The following is a 22,134-nucleotide window of genomic DNA, read 5'->3' as shown; positions in this document are numbered from 1 at the left end:
GCTGAAGTATTGATTACCGCACAAAAGAGTTGCTTCTTCTCCCCCACCTCCTCTCCAGGCTCCAGTGTGAGGGTAATGACTCAGCGCTTTTTAGGCTTCGTGGAAATAACATCCCCGCCCTACCCCTTTTTCACACGAGTCTTAGTGCTGTGTCATCTGTACAACTCTGCAGGGATGTGGGGTGTGTGTCTCTCTGCGTCTGCCTAAATCTGCTAATTGGCCTGTCTGCACTGTTAGATGCAGCTTTCTTGCTGATTTCACAATGTTTCTAGCTTTAGTCAAGAGTGAATGTGAACCAGACTATTTTCCATTGTAACCATTTTATTACATACTGTACTGTTCATATGCACTGGATGCTTGACTTGTACCTCATATTGCGGAACGGGGGGTTGTACATGCACACTGATGTAAGCTATCTGGTCAGTAATGTGATGGTGTTAGTGTTATTAAACACTCAGCTGCTCAGCATGGAAGCCAGCCCTCGCGTGAATGTCCTGGATCCTGCAGAGCTATGTTGATCCTTTTTTTTTGCATATTTTGCCTTTCGTTCACATTACACCATGTGCCAAATGTACAGGCAATTTCTCTCGGTGCAGGAGTCAGATGTAAAGCTAAAAAGTGAAGAAAATAATGATGCTTTTATGTCGCTGCATGGCTGTTCATATTTTCCTGCTTCCCTGTTGTGAGAACATGCTTGGAAGTGGTACTGCAAACTAGGCCTATTGGAAATACTTCTTATGGAATTTTTGGTGCACTGTGTGGCAGAAGGGAAACCAAGGTCCTTCTGGTCAGCTAATGAAGGTCCAGCCACTTGTGTACTTCCCTCTTCTCAAGGCACTGGTGCGACTGTTCAGAATCACGCTCGATTTGAAATGGTGTTCTGGCCAATTTGAGCTTCTGGGAGATTTCTTACTTCTGAACAAGGCGAGTGTTTAAGTATTCTTCTTGTCTGTCTTGACCTTGAGGCACCATGCGTGTTTGTGTGCGCATTTGTTTCTAGACCAATAATTAACATGTTGTCACATATTTGAGTTGTTGTTTTTTTTACATTTTCCCCCCCATGGGCTTTGATGCAGGTCTTGTAACACATCTGACCTGCTGTATAAGAGGGTGGCTGTGTTGGTGGGAATCACTTTTGAGGAGTGTTGATGTGGTTGTGCCTGCAGAGGTGCTTTTGCGGAATTTGAGTCCTGAATCCAAGTGCGTCAGAGCAGCAGTATATATAACCACTGGGGTCTTTGATCAAAACCCAGCTAGGCCTCCACAGCTTAGATCCAGATGAAAGTTCTACTAGATTTTTGTATAACCGCGTTTTCATTTTCTCTAAATGTTTCCCTGTGGCATGTGACAATTAGTTTTTGAATAATCTTGTTTAAACAGCAGTATAAACTAGATTCCTTTCATCTGATTTTTTTTTTTCACATTTTCTTTGCTTAAATATTTAATATGTAGATAATGAATACGTCCCTGAAGTCTAACTTAAAAGCTGTAACCTTGGCTTAAATTTTGAAGCCCCGCGTCAGACGTGCGCTCATTCAAGTGTTCCACAACATTTACGTCAACATAAGAAAACCCCTGGTGCATAACCTGGTGCTGCTTATGGCACGTGCAAAGAGCCGTGCTGGACCAGGGCGGCGCGAGCAAAGTCTAATCTGAGCCTTTGACTTCCCAGGCCCAGGATGAACCCCATGAGTCGTGGCGGCCGCAGCTAGGCAGACGCCGCACCATGGCCAAGCCGGGGACCGACCGAGATGGAGCCATGGTGGAAAAGACGGCTGGGAAGAAGGTAACGCCACCTGAGTTACTCTATAACAAGCCAATTCTAGCAAATGATGATAACGATAATAAGAACAATAGATATGATCATAACTGATGTAGTAACTAATAACTACTACTTCTACTACAATGTTGTTAATATAGTAGTAGTAGTAGTTGTTGTTGTTATTATTATTGTTATTATTATTGTTATTATTATTATTATTATTATTATTATTATTATTAATAATGTAGTAGTAATAATAATAATGTAGTAGTAGTAGTAATAATAATAGTAATAATAGTAATAATAATATAGTAGTAGTAGTAGTAGTAGTAGTAATAATAAAGTAGTAGTAGTTTAGTTACTATATCAGTTATATTTATATCTTCTATTATTATTAACAATTATCATTAATTTTGTAATATCTAAATCATGTTCAGTCTTTTCATTTTCAGTGTCTTAGATGTGGGACATGTTCATTCCATCTTAATTTGAAATATTTAATTATCGGCTGTGGAATCATGGTCTTGACTTTTTGGTTGCAGTATTAGTCCAGTATTGGTGAACTCTACCACGCTATGAATTTAGTAGTTTTAAAAATAAATTTACATCAAGATGTGTTTGCCATTTCCATTCCTTCTTCCCTTCTGCAGAGCAAAGATAAAATCTCTCCGTTCGCCAAAACTCCGAAGCCGGATCGGAGCGAAGTTGCAGCGAAGGAGGGGAATCCCAGGTCTTCCATGAAACGCAAGCTGTCCTTCCCCGTCAGCCCACCCCGGAACGATGAACGCGACTCAGACACAGGTCAGTTCCCGGTGCCAGCAGAAACTTCCAGCAGCTCGCCTGCGTCTCGGTGCCACCCCTTGTGGTTGACTTTGGAACTTCAACACAGTAGAGTGTTAAATAAATAACACCCCCCCCCCCTTATATAACAGTTCACGTCTTCAAATCCGTGTGGAGGACAAGGAAATACAATTCAGATGTGAGAACGAGAGGAACAGCAACAAAAGTGACCATTTTGACTCATCGTTTAGTTTAACAACGGTGGAGAGGGAAATGTCTCTGCTTCCTGGGTTGCTGCTGAACTGTGAGCAAAGGAAAAAATTGGCTTTTTTTCTTTTTTCATCTTCTCTTTACAGAGGAACGTAAAGCTTTAGTGAATTCTTCCTAAAGACGTTTTACATTTGGCTAGTGTGTGGAAGTTGGCAAATGTTATGGCTGTCTGCAGGGTGTTTTATTTGTTAGTCTGAAAGCAAAGAAAGTGTCAATTTTGCATCCATTTAGCTTTCCCCATGCTTTGCATTGCTTCTCTCTTGAACCGATTTAAGATTATTCCGATGGTCTGAAGGTGTAGTTATCGTAATAGTAGCTGTCGGCACAAGTCTGCCTCCAGTCTCATTTTGCTGTATGTAAGGAAGAGAGAGCCAGGATGGTCCTTGGAGATTAGTTTGTGCCCACGCTGCATAACCGAGGTGATCTCTCTTCCCCTTCAGTGCTGAAGCCCTCTGCACGCCACGTCCTGCCCAGTGTATTTTCTGCTGATTATCTGAGCAAAGGGGGAGAGCGAGTGGGTGTAACGCAATGCTCTCCTCTCCTGTCCACCCGACCCAACCCTTTCCAATTCTCCTCCACCACCCCACCCCCCCCACCCCTTACCTCCCTGCTTCTGCACCGTAGATGACTCAGACCCCGGCCAGTCGAGCGATATATGGGGAGAGAGGTTACTTCCTCCCTGCAGGATATACGCAGGTAACTGCCTCAGCTGACCCCCGTCGTGCCTCAGCCGCGCTGCATCGCGGCCGATGGGTGGGGGGGACTCGAGCCATTCCGCAGACTGCCGAGCATGGGCGCGTCAGCCTCAGACGACCCCCAAACGCACCCTCCGCCTCGGACAAGCTCGCATATACCCCTCTTTCGTTTTTTTCTGCATCGATATCCTGGCCGAATGCGGTTGTTTCCAAATACACTAACTCCTTTCGCATGACGCTTCTTTCCACTCGCTCTCTGCATCACTTAGTGCAGATGCTGTAGTTGCATTACGTGGTCTTCTCAACGTTGACTATGAGGTGCCTCACCCTGGGACAATGAGAGAAGCTGACGTTTTTCCAGACATGCACACGTGTGCACATTTTATCTGCAGCATCCAATTTACATGCATGCCTGTTGGTAAACACAAACCCGCGGGGATCGAGTTAGATGGATAATGCATGTGTCCCGTCAGGCTAATGGCATTTTTCTTTTGGGCTTAATTTTTGTTGTTTATTTTGTCTCGTTTGTTTTTGGTGGGTAGTAAGTAGTGGCCTTTCAGAGGGGCAACACCATTCAGAAATTTAAAAGGCGCTTTCAAACCTGGAGACCCAAGCAGTGCTTACGACAGAGTTCAGGGTCTCTGACGATCTTATCTTCACACAGATAAAGACGGTCCTGACAAAAAGAAGGTGAAGAAGGAGTCTGGGGGCAAGAAGTCCACGCCCGTCAACATTTTGTTCGGCTACCCCCTGTCTGAGCGCAAGCAGATGGCGCTTCTGATGCAGATGACTGCTAGAGACAACAGTCCAGGTGAAAAGACTGCCGAGTGGGCAATGTTGACATGATCTACGCGTGCTCGTCTAACCGCTCTGCTACCTTTGCTGGCCTGCTAAGCCACTGTCTCGTGCCGTAATTCTTCAATGTTCTGAAACCTCCTGCAGCTTGGGATTTCCTGATATCTGCTTCTGTTGAAGTTTACTTTTTTTTCTCTCTCTCTCTCTCAGATTATAAAAAACATTCCTTGAAATGCCATCTTACTATTACCACCCTTCCTAACTGACAGAGTTCTCTCTTTCAGGAAGCATATTTCAGCATGTCATTTCTTTTTTTTGTTTATGTTCATGCATACATGCACACTAACACGCACATTTTAAAGCAAATAAAGTAATACCCATGTGCCTAGCTTAAGTAGGCACAGTGCAGTGTTTAGTGTAGTGTTGTCAAGAGACAATTTCTGAGTCTGGATTTGAAGACGACTTGTCCACCTACTTCCTGTAGCAGTTGCCAGATAAATTTAGCATGCAGTAAATCCCTAATGCTTTTACTCACCTCTCATGGCTGAAGTCAATCACACAGCTCAACAACCGAGCGTTAGCACGGGATACTGAAGCCGCGAGTTGTGGATGTTTTCCTCATAGACTCTACGCCGAGCCACCCCTCCCAGGCTCCCGCAGTTCAGAAGAAGGTGCCCAGCAGTTCCACGTCACGGCAGAAGGACAAGGTAAACAAGAGGAACGAGCGGGGAGAGACCCCCCTGCACACGGCCGCCATCAGAGGCGATGTGCAGCAGGTGAAGGAACTGATTGGGCTGGGCGCAGATGTGAACGTCAAGGACTTTGCAGGTACGACAGCCTGGACAGTGGAGGGCAAAAGATGATGATGATGATGATGATGATGATGGCGCAGAAGTGTAGGAGTTATTGGTGGGGTGGGGGTGGGCGGGTGAGATTTTTGGATCACACCAAAAATCAGAAATGCACTTCCCAGAAGCAGCTCACACTTTTAAAATTGTAATATTCTTTTTAAAAATATTGTTAATATTAATGGTTCTTCTTAATGACTGACTTTTGTTCTTGTAGGTTGGACACCCCTGCATGAAGCCTGCAACCTCGGTTACTACGATGTAGCAAAGGTTCTGATTGGCGCGGGAGCGGAGGTGAACACACAGGGTTTGGATGACGATACGCCTCTTCATGATGCCTCCAGCAGTGGACACAAAGATGTAAGTATGTTTGCAGTATCAGTCCTAGAGGACTTGTGCTGAAAGCACAGAAATGTTCGGGCTAACAGAAGCGACTGTTCAGTTATTTGTGAAACAAAACATGACGATGCTAAGTCTGCTCTAATTGGTTTTGGTAAGCCTTTGCATTTTTGAAACGCTTTTAAACCATGTGGATTTTCATAATCCTCTAATAATATTTAACACCTTACACTGTCTGTCTGTAGCCACTGTCGTTTCATTATTAGTTTAAATGGAATTACTGAATACGGCGTAATAGTTTCATAATTATTTGCCATAAGATAAACCTAATAAAATTAGAATATGTCTGGGGGGGGGTGTGGGGGGCGTGGGGGTGTGTAAGAATTGCCTGACTTTACCAAATAATAAAATTGCGATAATGCTTTGCTATAATCCTGTCGGTTCTCGAGTGTCTTTGTGCCAGCTGACTTGTTGACCGTCTCCAGATTGTGAAGCTACTTTTGCGGCATGGAGGAAACGCCTTCCAGGCAAACAAGCGGGGCGAGCGGCCAGTGGATGTCGCAGACTCTCAGGAGGTTGAGCAGCTTCTGAAGGGGGAGATCCTGACATCTGACCAGGAGGAAAGCTCTTCAGGTACAAGAACCTCCATTAACTGCTTCGTGTCTGCCTGTCTCTGTCTTGGATTGTTCATGTTCTGTGGATTGTGCTCATAAGCTCATATCACAACAAGCATAAAAAAACCTTCAATTAAAATATATCAATTATAAAAAAAATAAACCTACTGCATCTTTTCTTTTGAGCTTGAGTAATTTTCTGTTGTATCCTTTCCTTTATGCTTGAGAGAATGTTGATTGCCTAGTTACTGATTGCAGCCTTTTTGCTGTTTTACTGTGTTAGAGTCTGAGGATCCTCCATCAGTAAACCCCTCCAGTGTAGATGAGAATATGGAGTACTCTGATGCTGAGAAAGACTCCGATGGCAAATCGACTACGGTGAAGGCCTCATCTTCAGTGTCGGGTGTAGACGAGTACGAGTTCAAGGATGAGGAGGAAGAAGAAGACCTGAGCAAGGCACTGAACGACAGACACATACTGAGGCGAGAACTGCGGCAGAGAGAGAAAGACGAGAAAGAGCAAAACCATTACACATCCAAACAGTGCAGCAAGAGTGATCAGGCGACGCCAGGGAGCAAATCGAAAAAGCCTAAATCGTCCCGAGTCCTCTACTGCAGCTCAGACAGTTCAGGAGACGAAACGGAGACGCTGTCTGAGAGGAAGTGTTCACCAGCCGGGTCAGTCGGTACCGATTCTCACAAAATGGAAAGTAGGATGAAGAAGGAGAGTTTAAACCTCACACCAGCAGAACAGAAGGAAAAGGGCAAGGTGAATAAGAAGAAGAACAAGAGCCAGAGCAAAAACAAAGAGAACCAGGAGGTTCGGGAGGATGGGAAAGAAAACAGCAAGAGTCTCCTGTTTTCCGTGGCAACAGTGTCCGACAACTCCGAGAAAGGTGTGCGAGAGGAGGATTCTTTCAAAATGTCTTTTAGCCCAAAGGATGATTCATCAGTGCACCTCTTTCACTTGTCTGCTGTGAAGTCTCCAAAGCTGAATCATGGTCAACCTGACAAGCAGACAATTCCACTGAAACAGGAAAATGCTAAGACTTGTGTCTCTATTGGAGATGGACCCATGGACTCCGTCAAGTTCAACCACTACACAGATTCTGACTATTGCACGGAAGGTTCCAGCAGTAAGGGTTGTAAGCACAAGGAGAAAAGCAAGCATCATCATAAGGAACTCAGCATGGATGGAGATGATGGAAGCTCTAGTCCCTTCAAAGACTCCAGTCTCAGCAGCAGTATGGATGGTTCTGAAGGGGTCTTCAGGAAGACTGATAAAGATGGAAAGGTTGTGAAGAAGCATAAACTGAAACACAAAGAGAAGGATAAGTACCGGAAAGAGTATGAGGCGGAGAGGAATCGTCACTGGCCAAAAGAAGTACGGAAAGATGGACCTAGGAACATGGAGTTTGATCGGGAATTTTGGAAAGAGAATTTCTTCAAAAGTGATGAGCACGAGGAACTTGTGGGCAAATGTGAGACTCCGGGTAGCTGCTCACCATCAAAGTCTCTTGACTTGTCACCAGTTAAAGAAGAGAAGAGTGCGTCAAAAGACAAGCATTCAGGCAGCAACAACGGTAAGGAAAGGAAACCAAAAGACGAACGAGAGAAGGACAAAATCATAAAAAAGGAGAAGAAAGACTTAACATACAAAGAAGAAAGAGGAAAGGATGGGAAGGGAGTTGAAAGTGATGAGCGTCCAGAGAGTGTCCTCGCAGTACGAAAGTCTGAGGACCTACTTCCTAGTGCTGCTGTCAAAGAGGAGTCGGAAGACAAACTTGTTTCTGGAAATTTGGTTGATCAAAATCAGGTGGAGATGGAGAAGAACGCTCGAGAGAAGAGTGATAAACGTCTGCCCCCAAAGGATAGGGAACCTGAGAAACCTGACAAAAAACACACTGACAAGGAAAAGAAAATAAAATTGGAGCATTTGCCTGACAAATCTGACCTTCATAACTCTACAGATCGATGGAAGGAGAGGGAGAGATTAACAGGAACTTCCCATTTTCCTGTTGATAAAATTCACAGAGAGAGTGAAAAACTTAAAGTCGTGCCTGTTTCAAAAAAGCATGAGGAAAACAAAAAGAACAAGGACAGGCTTGACAGAAGAACTGAGAAAGATCGTCAAGAGAGAGAACATTCTTCTAGTGAGCACAGGGACAAAGATAAAGCAAGCTCTGAAAAGAAAGGGAAGGCTCCTGAAAAACTGAGTGAACATGGCAAAACTGATAGAATCAAAGAAAAAGAGAGAGAAAAAGAAAAAGATGCTGACAAAAGAAAAAAAGAAAAATCCAAAGATGCAACTCTTTCCTCCTCAAGTTCTAATCTCAAGCTTCTTTTAGAAGAGAAAAAGGCGTACGTATCTGAGAGCAATAAAGCAGTAACCTCAAAATTAAAAGAAGAGGTCTTGAAAACCCCCGAGAAAGACCGGGACAAACGGGACAGGGATCGAGATTCTGAAAGGCATCGGGACCGGGAGCGTGACAGACACAAGGAGAAAGAAAAGGATAAAGACAGATCACAGCAGAACAAGGATGGCAAATTTACCAAGGTAAGGCCTCCTGAGTCCGACTCTGACCGGTCCAAATCCAAACCCTCACCTGCACCAAAGGACACCCGTCCCAAGGAGAAGAGGCTAGTTAATGATGACCTCATGCAGACTAGCTTTGAACGTATGCTTAGTCTCAAGGACCAAGAGATTGAGCAGTGGCACAAGAAGCACTTGGAAAAAATAAAACAAAAGGAAAGGGAAAGGCTCAAACAACGACCGGGGACTGACTCTGGCAAGATGAAGAGCAAGGATAAATCAAAAACACCCTCCTCAAGTGAACCGTGTGCAAGCAAAGAACTCTTGCGCTCTAAAAGCTCGGACACCCCAGAGGGTTACAGCCGTGAGAAGACCCTAAAGGATGTCACAAGTGCAAGAACACTCTCACTAGACGCTAAGACGCTCTTGTGCTTTGGGAAGACTGGTCCAGTATTGGAGAACACCCTCAGTCGATCTCCAAGACCAGAAAGTGAGCGATCTAGTGTCATGTCAAGATCAGTGTCAATGATCTCAGTAGCCAGCTCGGAGGATTCTTGCCAAGCTACCATGCTAACACCTAGGCCGACTGAATATGATTCAGACCTCAATCTGGAAGCGTCAGATTCCCAGCCTCCTTTCCTGCAGTCTTCCCATATACTTCAGTCCTCCAAATCACCAGTTGTTCAGGATAAAGATACGAACAGTCTTCCTGACACGGCTCTTTGCAGTCGAACACCGGTGTCAAGCAGGCATGCGTCTCCTTACTTGAGAGCTATTCTGGATGAAGATGCTAAATCTGCTCCAGTTGAAGCAGACAGACCAACTGAAGAATCTCAGAGAGTTGGGGACATTGGATATGGCAGTGATGAACACTGTAAGGTCCACTCAATTGATTCTAATGCAGCACCTGTACAGGAGACCCCAGCTAGTCAATTCTCTGTACTGACGCATCTTCCCAGCGCTCCATATGAAGCTGAGCATTCTGCTAAAGCTGAGGACGAGGACAGTCCTGTAAGCAGCCAGTTAGGATGTGCAGCCGACTCCCAAGAGCCCTACACAAAAGACCTTGCCGTTCAGCAAGTTTCCCTGTCGCAGGCCAGTAACTTGCTGCTGGCAACAGTAGAACCCAGCAAGGTCAACACAGATGCTCCGCCAGAACAAAGGGTAAAAAGTCAGCTTGACAACTCCGATACTGAATTGACAGAAGGCTTGAGCAAAGATTCTTTGTTGGCACCCGTGTCCCAAGTTGCGTCACCTCCACCCTCACAGCCACTGCACTGTGTTGGTACCAGAACACCTGTGCATTCCAGTAGCCAGCAATTGGATGCTGCATCTGAGACTAACAATGACCACTTGGCAAGAATAGATGTGGATACAAGACCAGAACCAAGTGAGAGAAGTTCATCAGTGTGTCCTGAAAACAAAATGGAGGACAAAATTGTGGAGAACGTTCCTGGAGGTGGCAGAATGGATTTGACAAGCAGCCCAGGTCCACCCTTAAGTTTGTATAGAATCAGTTCTGATGAATCTAAAACATTGCTGTGTGCTACTAGTGGGGTCAGGGATTCTCAAGAGTTGGTAGAAAGGCCTGATTTGAATTTACAAGATGATTGTAAGTCTGGGCTTCCTGATGAGAATACAAGTACTCATGATACACAACAGGAGAAATGTGACCCTGCTTTGCCCCTACCTTCATCTGCGAATGTGTCTTGCTGTGCAAGTCCTGAACAGCCATCTGAGGAACCAATGGAAGTATCTGAGGAGAGTTCCGAAAGTGGACCCGTCGATACGAAAGTAGAAAAAGCACCATCCTCTGAGGACATGATTCAGACCTCGTCCATCACAGAGTCTAAGCCAGATGTAGACACAGAGATGCCAGAGCAGCTGGCTGTTGAGGAGAAACCTGCAAAACTAGACCCTTCTTCAGATGGAGATGAGAGTCAGAGCTGCACTGGTGTTCAGCGTGATCCTCAGACAGACTCGGCCAGTGGAGACGCCTCTGGAAACTCCTCCCCTTTGTCTGTAGTGGACAGAGATAGTGATTCATCTGGGGCCAGGTCTAAAGTCAGACTCCTGGATGATGACGTGGATATGCAGCTGACTCATCCAAGGAAACGAAAGATGCCCAGAGTCTCTCCTCCAACCCAAGCCAACCTCTCTGCCCAGCAGATCAAGGAGAAAACCCAGCAGTCTTTGGCAGCAATCGTGGACTCGTTAAAGCTTGAAGAAATTCAGCCCTACCAGACGGAAAGAGCCAACCCATACTACGAGTTCTTGCACATCCGCAAGAAGATTGAGGAGAAAAGGAAGGTGCTTTGTAGTGTCACCCCTCAGGCACCCCAATACTATGATGAATATGTCACATTCAATGGGTCCTACCTACTTGATGGGAACCCCCTCAGCAAGCTCTGTATTCCAACAGTGAGTTAAAATCAATCATATGTGACTCATTCATAAATTGAGACAAAGAAAATTGATATATTTAATTTATTACTTGATTAGTTCAACATCTGGTGTCCGAGTGGACAGACTGACTTCATAGACAAATAATAAATCTATCCCAATAAAATGTCATTTTCTTACACTGTGAGAAAGCTCTTAATAAAGTGTTTACTCATTCATTTGTGCACTTCTTTAGATAACTCCACCACCCTCTCTGCCGGAGCCTCTAAAAGAGATGTTCAAACAGCAGGAGGTTGTTCGCATGAAACTGCGTCTTCAGCACAGCATTGAGAGGGTAAGTGGCTATCCTAACATGTTTAGCAGTATAGTAATCCAGTAAGGGTATACCTTGTTACTTACTTTCCAACAGTCCAGTTTGGTGTTTCCATTAAACATAGACCTGATCGAACTCCTTAGTAGGGCCCTACTAAAGGGGAACATTTGTTGATTTAATGCATGTAGTGTTAAAAAAAATAACAGATTTCCTACATTTTGGAAGATAAATGTGCAACATTCACAGCATTTATTCAATAACACCTGGCTAACTACGCAGATAGGATAATTGCTTGGCTTTGCCAGGCTAGCCTGCCATGCTAAGCTGGTAGGTTAGTTTAAAGGCTGAGTCATAAGCACTGAACATCCAGTGATGGTGTTGGGTTTCATTCCCTCTGTCAGAGATGAAAACGCTTGTCTGTGTTTTGACACATGCAGCTCTCTGCGATGTTTGTAATTCCAACAAAATGTTTTTGTGAAATCTTTTAAAATCCACATCAGAAATAAAAATGAGAACTTGAGCAGGTTAAAAATGCAGTGTTAGCCACATTACTACTTTTAGGAAATCCACTGCATGACCAGGTTACTCATCTCCATATCAGCAGAAAAAGCGATAAGCTTTTATTTAATGCCAACAATACATTAGAAGACTTTGGAACACTATTGAAAGACTTCTCAAGAAGTCTGACGCTTCACAAGACAATGCGTCATAGTCAGTTTTTAGTCGCAGACTGATTTAGCATAGACTGGGATCACCATTTGCAGGAATGCAAATGGATTCATTTTAAGATTTCTTTTGGAAATTTACAAGAAAAGCAACAATGAAGCAGAAATGGAAGCAGCTTTTGGCCACAGCTGTGGATGTGGGTGGGTTGGGTGCCGTTTGTTCTGAATAAAATGACCAAAAAGACAAGAGATGTGGCTTCTTGGGCTTCCCTGGAATATCCTCCAAGTCTCATCTACCCCCCAGAGATGTTCCTGTAGCTGCTATGCTGCTTCCTGTTTAGTGCTGGAAAGAGCTCACCTGTTGATTGGGGACAGTCACATCTCTGTTTGCATGAGCCAAGACAAAAGCTTGTGATTTTAATATTAAATGTTGGTTGAGTTTATCAAAATGGTAAGACAAGAATTTTTTTTATTATTATTTAAAAAAAAAAAAAAAAACAGCCTCCAGACAGTTATCCTGACCAACACATGGTGGAGACAATGGCCGAGCACCACAGCCCGTTACTTTACTCCAACGTTGGAAATTTGTCTGCGACATTTAGGTGAAAACACTTGAAAAGCCCTTTGATGTACGGCCAGTATTTAGACACGCATCTTTAAAAAAATAAAAAATTTTCCTGCATTTCACTGAAAATAAAATAGGAATAGGCTCATTTCATGGTCCATGGCATGATTTTCAGGGCCAAGAATTTGAGGGCACTGCTCATTAGCAAATCAGCAAGCACTCCATGAGCTGAGCTGTATGTGGGGGATCAGGAAGTATGCTAAATTTGTGTAGTGATGTGATTCCTCTGGGTTCAGATGTCAGTTTACCGGCAACAACAAACGAACGTTTTCTTTCCTCCCCACAGGAGAAGCTGATTGTGTCCAATGAGCAGGAGGTCCTGCGTGTCCATTATCGTGCTGCAAGAACGCTAGCCAATCAAACACTCCCTTTCAGTGCATGCACAGTCCTATTGGATGCAGAAGTATATAACATGCCCCAGGATGTCCAGGCAAGTTTTTACATTACTGCTTTTACGTTCGGGAATCTTCCAGTTTTATACTGGGACTGAACAATGTTGTTTTGATATCATTTGTAAGATCTTCAAAACACATTTTGTTTACGTAGCCTACTCTAAAAGATACTGTTACTGTGGTTGAGAGAAATGGCCAAATTGCTAGAGACCACGTGGATTTAAAACTAAAGGTTAAACAAAGTTGTCTCACATTTTAGCAGTTGAAGTGAATCCGAACACTAAATTATTTTCATAAATGGTAACACTTAGCCAGTATCTGCCTTTTCTTTTTTTTTTAAGGGGAAAAAAAAAACTTTCTGAACAAGTGATCCATTGGCTTTGTCTACCAGATCAAAATATCCCCACCAAGCCTTGGTGTATTATGAACCTCTCAAAAAGAGGATGGCATACTCATTAGCATACATCATGCCGTGTGTGTCTGTGTGTGTGCGCATGTGCACTGTTTGGCTGCATGGCAGGGGGATGATGGGAAGACATCAGTGAGAGATCGGTTTAATGCAAGGCAGTTCATGTCTTGGCTTCAGGATGTTGATGACAAGTTTGACAAACTGAAGGTAAGATGAGCAAATATAGATTTTTACTTGTGTTCATTTTATGTCTGAGTGTTTCAGATGTTTGTATGCCAGGTAGAATCCAAAGTTGCTGTAGCCCAGGTGTATAGTACATGTATTGCTCCATGTTGCACTGACTCTCTAAGGTATCTAAATATCAGATTTGGTCCCACCCCCCCCCCACCCCGCCCTTCCAGACGTGTCTCCTGATGAGGCAGCAGCATGAGGCTGCAGCCCTTAATGCCGTGCAGCGTTTGGAGTGGCAGCTCAAGCTTCAGGAGCTGGACCCCGCCACCTACAAATCTACCAGCATCTTTGACATCCCCGAGTTCTACATCCCCCTGGTGGAGGTCAACGATGACTTCGACCTCACCCCCATATAAAGGTGGCAGTCTGGCGATGATGGCGACAGGCGGGTCTGGGAATGCTCAGTGCTCCCGTCCCGTCCCGTCCCATGGTCTGGACTCGGAAGGAGAAGAGGAAAACGGAGCACTTGTTTTGGCCAAGCTGCCTTGCACATAGAGCACACGTATGCTGGGAATAGCATAGAGCCTGGTCTTATATCATATGACCAAACCACTCCAGAGGTCTTAAATGGGAGGATGGAGAGAGATGTATAGATAGGAAAAACAATCATCCATCTCTGTAGATGAGTCTGCAGTACATTTTGTTTGTGTTTTTGTTTGTTTTTTTAAGTCGCTGTGGATTAGAGCGTCTGCCAAATATCTAAATGTACACGTACATGCTGCATCGCTTTATTGGGTGCGAGGCTCGTCTACAGCTTCCCGGTCCTGGGGCTTTTCTCTGCATCAGATCTCCTTTCACCGCCCTCACCTGATGCAGATGGACTTCCGAGATACGGATACTGTCTAAAGCGTAGATTTAGTTACTGGGTTCAGGTCCAAACGAAAACGCACTTAACCCGAATGTCTCCACTGGGGAGATGGACCTGCACAGAGCATATGCAGCCAGCAGAGGGCGATGGCCAACCTTGATGACCAGAGGGCGGGGGCGGGGGCGGGGGGGGGGGGGGGAGGCAAATAAGGCAGTGAGGAGAGAGAAGGAGAGAAGGAAAGCAGAAAGAGGAGGGCGAATGTTCTGCCACTCCTCCGGTAGGGCAAAGGTCTCAGTCCAGTTTATTTCTAAATGTTCATGATGTATAGGTCGTGCTTTCTTTTCTTTTCTTTTTTTTAACTTATTTTATACATACTGACTGTGCATTTGTAAATAGCCATGTAATTATTGTTTTTAACTTGTAAAGAGAAAAGAACAGAAAAGCATAATTAAAGTAATGGATATTTTGATTGTAAACTTTGTTGTCAAATGTTTAATGGACCAAAGTTGGTTTTATATTGAGTGTCGTCCCTGTTGTTGATGTTCGCTTACCTCTTTAAGCATGTGTTTTGTTTTTTGTTTTTTTTTCAATTGTTTTGTTTTTGTTTGTTGGTTTTTTTACGTTTCTTCTACTTCTGCTGGTTTCCTTTTAACTTCATCACAGCAGGTGTTTTATGACTTGTGATTTGGATGCTGTGCATGCGTTGCAGGTTTGTACCTCTTTTCTGAACAGCTGTACCGTGGTGAGGTTTGTCGGCGGGCCTGCTTCTTTCCCGCCTTCGTTGTCTCCTAGTAACACTCACTTCCTGCGTGTTCCTTAGTAACACTCACTTCCTGTGTGTCGTCCGTCGTGTCTTGCGCACATCTAGAGGAAACTGTGTGTTCTCAATAGGAAAGAAAAACTTACTTTTACAGTTTTAATGTGAGATCACAACAAAACGAAACCTATTTTTTACAACATAATGCCTTTTGAACGATGTTCTAAAAAAAATGTCTATTTTAATATTTACTTGTTACATGATAATGTACATAATTGTAATATATAATTGAATAAATTTTATTGGTTGTGAAATCCAAAACTTCGTTGTTGTCTCTTGTCGAACTTGCTGCATTTACAGGAATTATGGGCTGTATGATTGATTTACAAAAAAATCAAATATAAATATAAATTAAACCGGGGGGGCATATTTTTATTTTTGATTGTGTGTGTGTGTGTGTGTGTGTATAGATATTTAAAAAAAAAAAAAAAAAAAAAAAAGTCACTTACTGGTAGTCCTTCCTACTTTTGCGCGGCTCGGTCCTGTCTCACAGTTTGGAGGCTGGTGTCTGAGCTCAGCTGCACGCTTATTTTTACGCGTCGGTGTCTTTAAGACGCGCCGCCGTCCCGCTCGAGTCACGCCTCTGGCACCGCTCGCGGCACGACACCATCCTGAACGGCTGCACGCACACGGCGAACGGACCAGAACCGCCACCCGAGCGGAGCCTCGAGCCGGAGGGCTGCAAATACGCACGGTAAGGTCCGGGTCGGGTTGGTGCTTTTACCCCCGCAGCTCAGGAGGCAGACTGATAGCGGAGGACCCCATTCAGCAACACGAAACTTTCAACAAGTCAAATTCTCAAACTATACTTTAATGGTATTAAGAGCTAGACAGGTCTGCCGTTTTACAGTGTATAAAGGTGAAGTTTAAACTGGTTGAACGTGATATGCTGGCAGTATCTCCATAAAGTATTTAGCTACCCACGTTAAATGAAAATGTGTAGCTCTAGTGAACTTGGTGCTCCTTGGACCCACGACGTAGACTAAACTAAACTTAAGTGATGAGTTTAATGTCTAATGGTGTTCTGGGTCATAAACACTTTTTTCACACCTTGGAGATATTAATGAGTTGATTTTGCTCCGCTTTTTCCTCATCACGATGATACATGCATTTGTTCTAAAAGATTACACAGCTTTGGCCACGTCCACATGCGTTGGAGAAGATCTGGGGGTGCCACAAGGGTTTAGTCAGACAAAATCATCTCCCCATCTAAACTTCTGAGTAGGTGTGTGTCTCTCCTCCCCATCTAAACCTCTGAGTAGGTGTGTCTCTCTCCTCCCCATGTAAACCTCTGAGTAGGTGTGTGTCTCTCCTCCCCATGTAAACCTCTAAATAGGTGTGTGTCTCTCCTCCCCATCTAAACCTCTGAGTAGGTGTGTGTCTCTCCTCCCCATCTAAACCTCTGAGTAGGTGTGTCTCTCCTCCCCATCTAAACTTCTGAGTAGGTGTATGTCTCTCCTCCCCATGTAAACCTCTGAGTAGGTGTGTGTCTCTCCTCCCCATCTAAATTTCTGAGTAGGTGTGTCTCTCCTCTCCATCTAAACCTCTGAGTAGGTGTGTGTTTCTCCTCCCTATGTTAACCTCTGAGAAGGTGTGTGTCTCTCCTCCCCATCTAAACCTCTGAGTAGGTGTGTGTCTCTCCTCCCCATGTTAACCTCTGAGTAGGTGTGTGTCTCTCCTCCCCATGTAAACCTCTGAGTAGGTGTGTGTCTCTCCTCCCCATGTAAACCTCTAAATAGGTGTGTGTCTCTCCTCCCCATCTAAACCTCTGAGTAGGTGTGTCTCTCCTCCCCATCTAAACTTCTGAGTAGGTGTATGTCTCTCCTCCCCATGTAAACCTCTGAGTAGGTGTGTGTCTCTCCTCCCCATCTAAATTTCTGAGTAGGTGTGTCTCTCCTCTCCATCTAAACCTCTGAGTAGGTGTGTGTTTCTCCTCCCTATGTTAACCTCTGAGAAGGTGTGTGTCTCTCCTCCCCATCTAAACCTCTGAGTAGGTGTGTGTCTCTCCTCCCCATGTTAACCTCTGAGTAGGTGTGTGTCTCTCCTCCCCATGTAAACCTCTGAGTAGGTGTGTGTCTCTCCTCCCCATCTAAACCTCTGAGTAGGTGTGTGTCTCTCCTCCCCATGTAAACCTCTGAGTAGGTGTGTGTCTCTCCTCCCCATCTAAATTTCTGAGTAGGTGTGTGTCTCTCCTCCCCATGTTAACCTCTGAGTAGGTGTGTGTCTCTCCTCCCCATCTAAACCTCTGAGTAGGTGTGTGTCTCTCCTCCCCATCTAAACCTCTGAGTAGGTGTGTGTCTCTCCTCCCCATCTAAACCTCTGAGTAGGTGTGTTTCTCTCCTCCCCATCTAAACCTCTGAGTAGGTGTGTGTCTCTCCTCCCCATGTTAACCTCTGAGTAGGTGTGTGTCTCTCCTCCCCATGTAAACCTCTGAGTAGGTGTGTGTCTCTCCTCCCCATGTAAACCTCTAAATAGGTGTGTGTCTCTCCTCCCCATGTAAACCTCTGAGTAGGTGTGTGTCTCTCCTCCCCATCTAAATTTCTGAGTAGGTGTGTGTCTCTCCTCCCCATCTAAACCTCTGAGTAGGTGTGTGTCTCTCCTCCCCATGTAAACCTCTGAGTAGGTGTGTGTCTCTCCTCGCCATGTTAACCTCTGAGTAGGTGTCTGTCTCTCCTCCCCATGTAAACCTCTGAGTAGGTGTGTGTCTCTCCTCCCCATGTAAACCTCTGAGTAGGTGTGTGTCTCTCCCGTCTTGGAGCCAGCAGGATGAGGTCCGGGTTCCTCCTCGCGCTCTTCTTCCTGGAAGGAGTTGCCGTCATCAGCGCCTGCAACAAAGCGCTGTGTGCCAGTGACGTTAGCAAGTGCCTGTTACAGGTGAGCACATTTTTTATTTTTGATTACCACCAGCAGTCAGTTGGCTCACTAAACAAGTAAATAAACAAGGTTGTTAATTTTGCGCGATTTAATTTTTTTATGAATATTTTTTTCTTTTGGAATTGAGTGAGGGATGTTTGCTGGGATGTCTGTCTGGGTTTTTGTTTGTATATACAGTAGCCGGTTTCACTTTTAATGGTTTTGTTCTGGCCACTTTTGCTGTGTGTCCTGGGACAGTAGGCTGTTATAGAGTACAAAGAGTGGATGTCAAATTCTGATAGTGTCTGGATGTTTCACTGGGGGGTGTGGGTGTGTGTGCGTTGATCAAATAGTTTAAATAAGAGGAGGCAGCTCAGTTGGCTCCAGGTTTCCTGTAGAGACGGTATTTCTGGGGTTCATTCGTGCTTTTCTGTCCTGATTCTGATATCTCTGTGTGGCAGCAGTGGTCTACATGCACACAGGCTCCTACCTGATCCAACCCTGATTAACCAAGTGCTTCTCTTTCTCTGCCATACTCTCTTACACACACTCACACACTCACACACACACACACACACACACTCACACACACACACACACACACACACACACACACACTCACACACACACACACTCACACACACACACACACACACTCACACACTCACACACACTCACACACACACACACTCACACACACACACACACACACACACACACAGCCTCTCCACTGCCATGCCAGTGCAGCTTCTGTTACCCTCGTTGGTCTCTGAGGAGAATGAGAGATGGAGGGGAGAGAGAGAGAGACAGAGAGAGAGAAGGGAGACATGAATGCAAGTCAGTGAAGGTGAGCCCAGGGAGGGAGTTAGAGAGACAGAACAACTGAGAGACGGATTTACATGGGCAAACAGCCGGAGAGCAAGCAAGACGGCGAGAAACTCAGAAGAAGAAGGAGAAGCAACTTTGCTGGCAGGGCCTGGATCTGTTAGGCGGCCATATCGCACTGTAGCCTTCCACTAGAGGCCTGGGAATTGGAGGGCGTGGTGCCAGCATTTGTTGTTCCTAGGATTCCTCTTCTAGACAGAGAATGATGTTGTCATTTCATAACAAGCGAGACACAAAACTGCTGAAAATTCAACTGTTTGCTTTTGTAGATCTGCACTTTGTCTGCAATGCGTTTTTGTTTTTTTGTTTTTTTTTAGTATCAACCAAATGCACGTCCACAGGTAATGGACGTTGACTGATGCCGGAGAAAAAAAGTTTGGTCGATTATCTCAAGAGGGAATTTAATTGGTAATCAGCTGACCAACCAGTGGAGCTTCAGTGAATGCTGTGCACCACTGGCCAACTATGCATCCACAAGGAAGAAGTATTTGTAATAAAAACAATTTATCGTTTTAAGTTCAATAAATAGGTTATACACAATTGCTGGTCGTTTTTATTTCTGCTTTTGCTCATCATAAGTGCAAACAGCTGTGAATGTGCTGCTTCCAAAGATTCCACCGTTCTGCTCAGGCTAAACGGCTCATTTCCATGGAACAGCGTAGCGTGTTTTCAAGAGTCAGTCAGAATACATCTGATATGTGAAACACATCCAACTACTGCATGTTATTGCATTAAACACATTTTTGGTTAAACAACAAGGTGAAATTAACATTCCTATACCCTCACTGTTGGTTTTTACAAAGTTCTGTGTTTGTGGTTAGTGAAGTCTTTACGCAGTATTTACTGGGGTTACATGGACAGTTCTGTGTATGTGGTTAGTGAAGTCTTTATGCAGTATTTACTGGGGTTACATGGACAGTTCTGTGTATGTGGTTAGTGTAGTCTTTATGCAGTATTTACTGGGGTTACATGGACAGTTCTGTGTATGTGGTTAGTGTAGTCTTTATGCAGTATTTACTAGGGTTGCATGTACACTTTTATGAATGTACACTATCAGGCTCTGCTCTGAGAGTGTATACTCTGTGTGTATAATCTGGGTCATGGGCTCTCTGCTCTGAGAGTGTACACTCTGTGTGTTTAGTCTGTGCCTTTGGCTCTCTGCTCTGATAGTGCAAATGTTTTCTGTGTTGGCAGCATGCCTGTACTGTCTCTGTGTGTGGTAGTTTTCCCTCATTTCTTGTGAAATAAGCATATTTTTAAAATTAAGAAAAATAACTACATTAAAACAACTAAAATATTTTAATATGGTCACTCCTATTTTTTGGCTTTTATCTTCCGTGACTTTTATTGTGACTTGAGTCATAGTTTAACACCAGCTGGCTGATGTGCATCGAACTGCTTGTGTAGCATTTGAACTCTAAATTGTTTATAGGAATTTAGAAATATAGTTGCGTGTTTCTCTTTTTAAATAATAATTTTATGAATCCTATTCTGGAGAAGGTTTCAAGATTATTCATTGTGTGTGGTTCTAAATAAACTTGGTGTGTGTGTGTGCGCGTGTGTGTGTGCGTGTGAATATGCTTGCATGTGTTTCACATTTGTTTCCTGAACTAGCATAATGGCACTAAATCCACACAAATTGACACAAGTCATTACACAAGTCAGATGTTTATCGTATTTGTGTGTGTGTGCATGTACGTGTGCGTGCGCGTGAGTGTGTGTGTGTGTGTGTGTGTGTGTGTGTGTGTGTGTGTGCGCGCACGCGCGTGCGCGCGCGTGTGGTGGTTCTCTAATGACAGTGTGAGTCAAATGGCTGTTGGCATGTTATGTTTATGGTGAGCATGTGTTTTCCCCTAAGAGGGAGAGAAGCAGAAAGACATAGAGAGGGAGAAAAGGAGAATGAGGAAAAGAGAGAGAGAGAGAAATATGAAGAGAAAAAGAGAGATAAAGAAAGTGAACCAGAGACGCACAAACAGAGAAAGTACGTTATGAAGTGCAGCTCCAGCGTTGTGTACTCCAGGTGTTTGCCCCGCCCCCGCGACCCTGACCCTGTAACTCTCCAGCACAGAACTGTGACCTACCTCTGTAAGGAATGCACTTCTCTTCCACCCAACCCCACCCTCACATTTCTTCTCTCGCTCTCTCCATATTTAATCGGTTGTAGTCTGAAAGTCACTGGCCCCTGTCAGCTCCACACACGTTAACCACTCCAAAGTCATGTCATGGCACAGGGGCCATTTGGTGGCAAACCTGACAGTTAATCTGCTCTCTGTAATAATCTGAGAGTTAATCTGCTCCCTGTAATAATCTGAGAGTTAATCTGCTCTCTGTAATAACCTGAGAGTTAATTTGCTACCTGTAATAACCTGAGAGTTAATCTGCTCTCTGTAATAACCTGAGAGTTAATTTGCTATCTGTAATAACCTGAGAGTTAATCTGCTCTCTGTAATAATCTGAGAGTTAATATGCTCCCTGTAATAATATGAGAGTTAATCTGCTCTCTGTAATAATCTGAGGGTTAATATGCTCCCTGTAATAACCTGAGAGTTAATCTGCTCTCTGTAATAACCTGAGAGTTAATTTGCTACCTGTAATAATATGAGAGTTAATCTGCTCTCTGTAATAATCTGAGAGTTAATCTGCTCTCTCTAATAACCTGAGAGTTAATTTGCTCCCTGTAATAACCTGAGAGTTAATCTGCTCTCTGTAATAACCTGAGAGTTAATCTGCTCTCTGTAATAACCTGAGAGTTAATCTGCTCTCTGTAATAATCTGAGTTAATCTGCTCTCTGTAATAACCTGAGAGTTAATCTGCTCTCTGTAATAATCTGAGAGTTAATCTGCTCCCTGTAATAATATGAGAGTTAATCTGCTCTCTGTAATAATCTGAGGGTTAATCTGCTCCCTGTAATAACCTGAGAGTTAATCTGCTCTCTGTAATAACCTGAGAGTTAATTTGCTACCTGTAATAATATGAGAGTTAATCTGCTCTCTGTAATAATCTGAGAGTTAATCTGCTCTCTGTAATAACCTGAGAGTTAATCTGCTCTCTGTAATAACCTGAGAGTTAATTTGCTACCTGTAATAACCTGAGAGTT

At 44.1% G+C, this 22,134-nt stretch overlaps 2 protein-coding genes across 10 annotated transcripts in view; both read left to right on the top strand.

The window, feature by feature from the left end:
- Positions 1 to 15,133, top strand: part of ankrd12 (ankyrin repeat domain 12) — a 30,692-nt gene extending 15,559 nt beyond the window's left edge. Inside the window, exons 2-13 of one of the 2 annotated variants that reach the window (XM_035528218.2) lie at positions 1,673 to 1,786; positions 2,413 to 2,563; positions 3,437 to 3,508; positions 4,172 to 4,318; positions 4,927 to 5,130; positions 5,368 to 5,510; positions 5,975 to 6,122; positions 6,387 to 11,056; positions 11,274 to 11,372; positions 12,928 to 13,071; positions 13,554 to 13,649; positions 13,844 to 15,133. In XM_035528218.2, the coding sequence (XP_035384111.1) occupies positions 1,727 to 1,786; positions 2,413 to 2,563; positions 3,437 to 3,508; positions 4,172 to 4,318; positions 4,927 to 5,130; positions 5,368 to 5,510; positions 5,975 to 6,122; positions 6,387 to 11,056; positions 11,274 to 11,372; positions 12,928 to 13,071; positions 13,554 to 13,649; positions 13,844 to 14,029 (6,120 nt within the window). In that variant the 5' untranslated portion in view covers positions 1,673 to 1,726 and the 3' untranslated portion in view covers positions 14,030 to 15,133. The remainder of the gene's footprint in view (positions 1 to 1,672; positions 1,787 to 2,412; positions 2,564 to 3,436; positions 3,509 to 4,171; positions 4,319 to 4,926; positions 5,131 to 5,367; positions 5,511 to 5,974; positions 6,123 to 6,386; positions 11,057 to 11,273; positions 11,373 to 12,927; positions 13,072 to 13,553; positions 13,650 to 13,843) is intronic. The other variant, XM_035528219.2, reaches the window with a different exon arrangement.
- Positions 15,134 to 15,767: 634 nt separating this feature from the next.
- Positions 15,768 to 22,134, top strand: part of twsg1a (twisted gastrulation BMP signaling modulator 1a) — a 12,786-nt gene continuing 6,419 nt past the window's right edge. Inside the window, exons 1-4 of one of the 8 annotated variants that reach the window (XR_014126219.1) lie at positions 15,768 to 15,992; positions 16,422 to 16,523; positions 18,033 to 18,172; positions 19,354 to 22,134. The exon at positions 19,354 to 22,134 is cut by the window's right edge and continues 2,535 nt beyond it. Coding sequence is in view for 7 of the 8 variants with exons in the window: in XM_035528221.2 (XP_035384114.1) it covers positions 18,065 to 18,172 (108 nt within the window). In the remaining variant the exon portion in view is untranslated. Of the gene's footprint in view, positions 15,993 to 16,421; positions 16,524 to 17,087; positions 17,110 to 18,032; positions 18,173 to 19,353 lie in introns of those variants that run through there. The other 7 variants (XM_035528221.2, XM_035528222.2, XM_035528223.2 and 4 more) reach the window with 7 other exon arrangements.

This window comes from Electrophorus electricus, chromosome 11 (assembly GCF_041902795.1).
Source record: "Electrophorus electricus isolate QZ-2024a chromosome 11, ASM4190279v1, whole genome shotgun sequence".
Taxonomy (NCBI): domain Eukaryota; kingdom Metazoa; phylum Chordata; class Actinopteri; order Gymnotiformes; family Gymnotidae; genus Electrophorus; species Electrophorus electricus.
The sequence above is the reverse complement of the archived record's forward strand: the minus strand, read 5'-3'. Positions and strand labels throughout refer to the sequence as shown.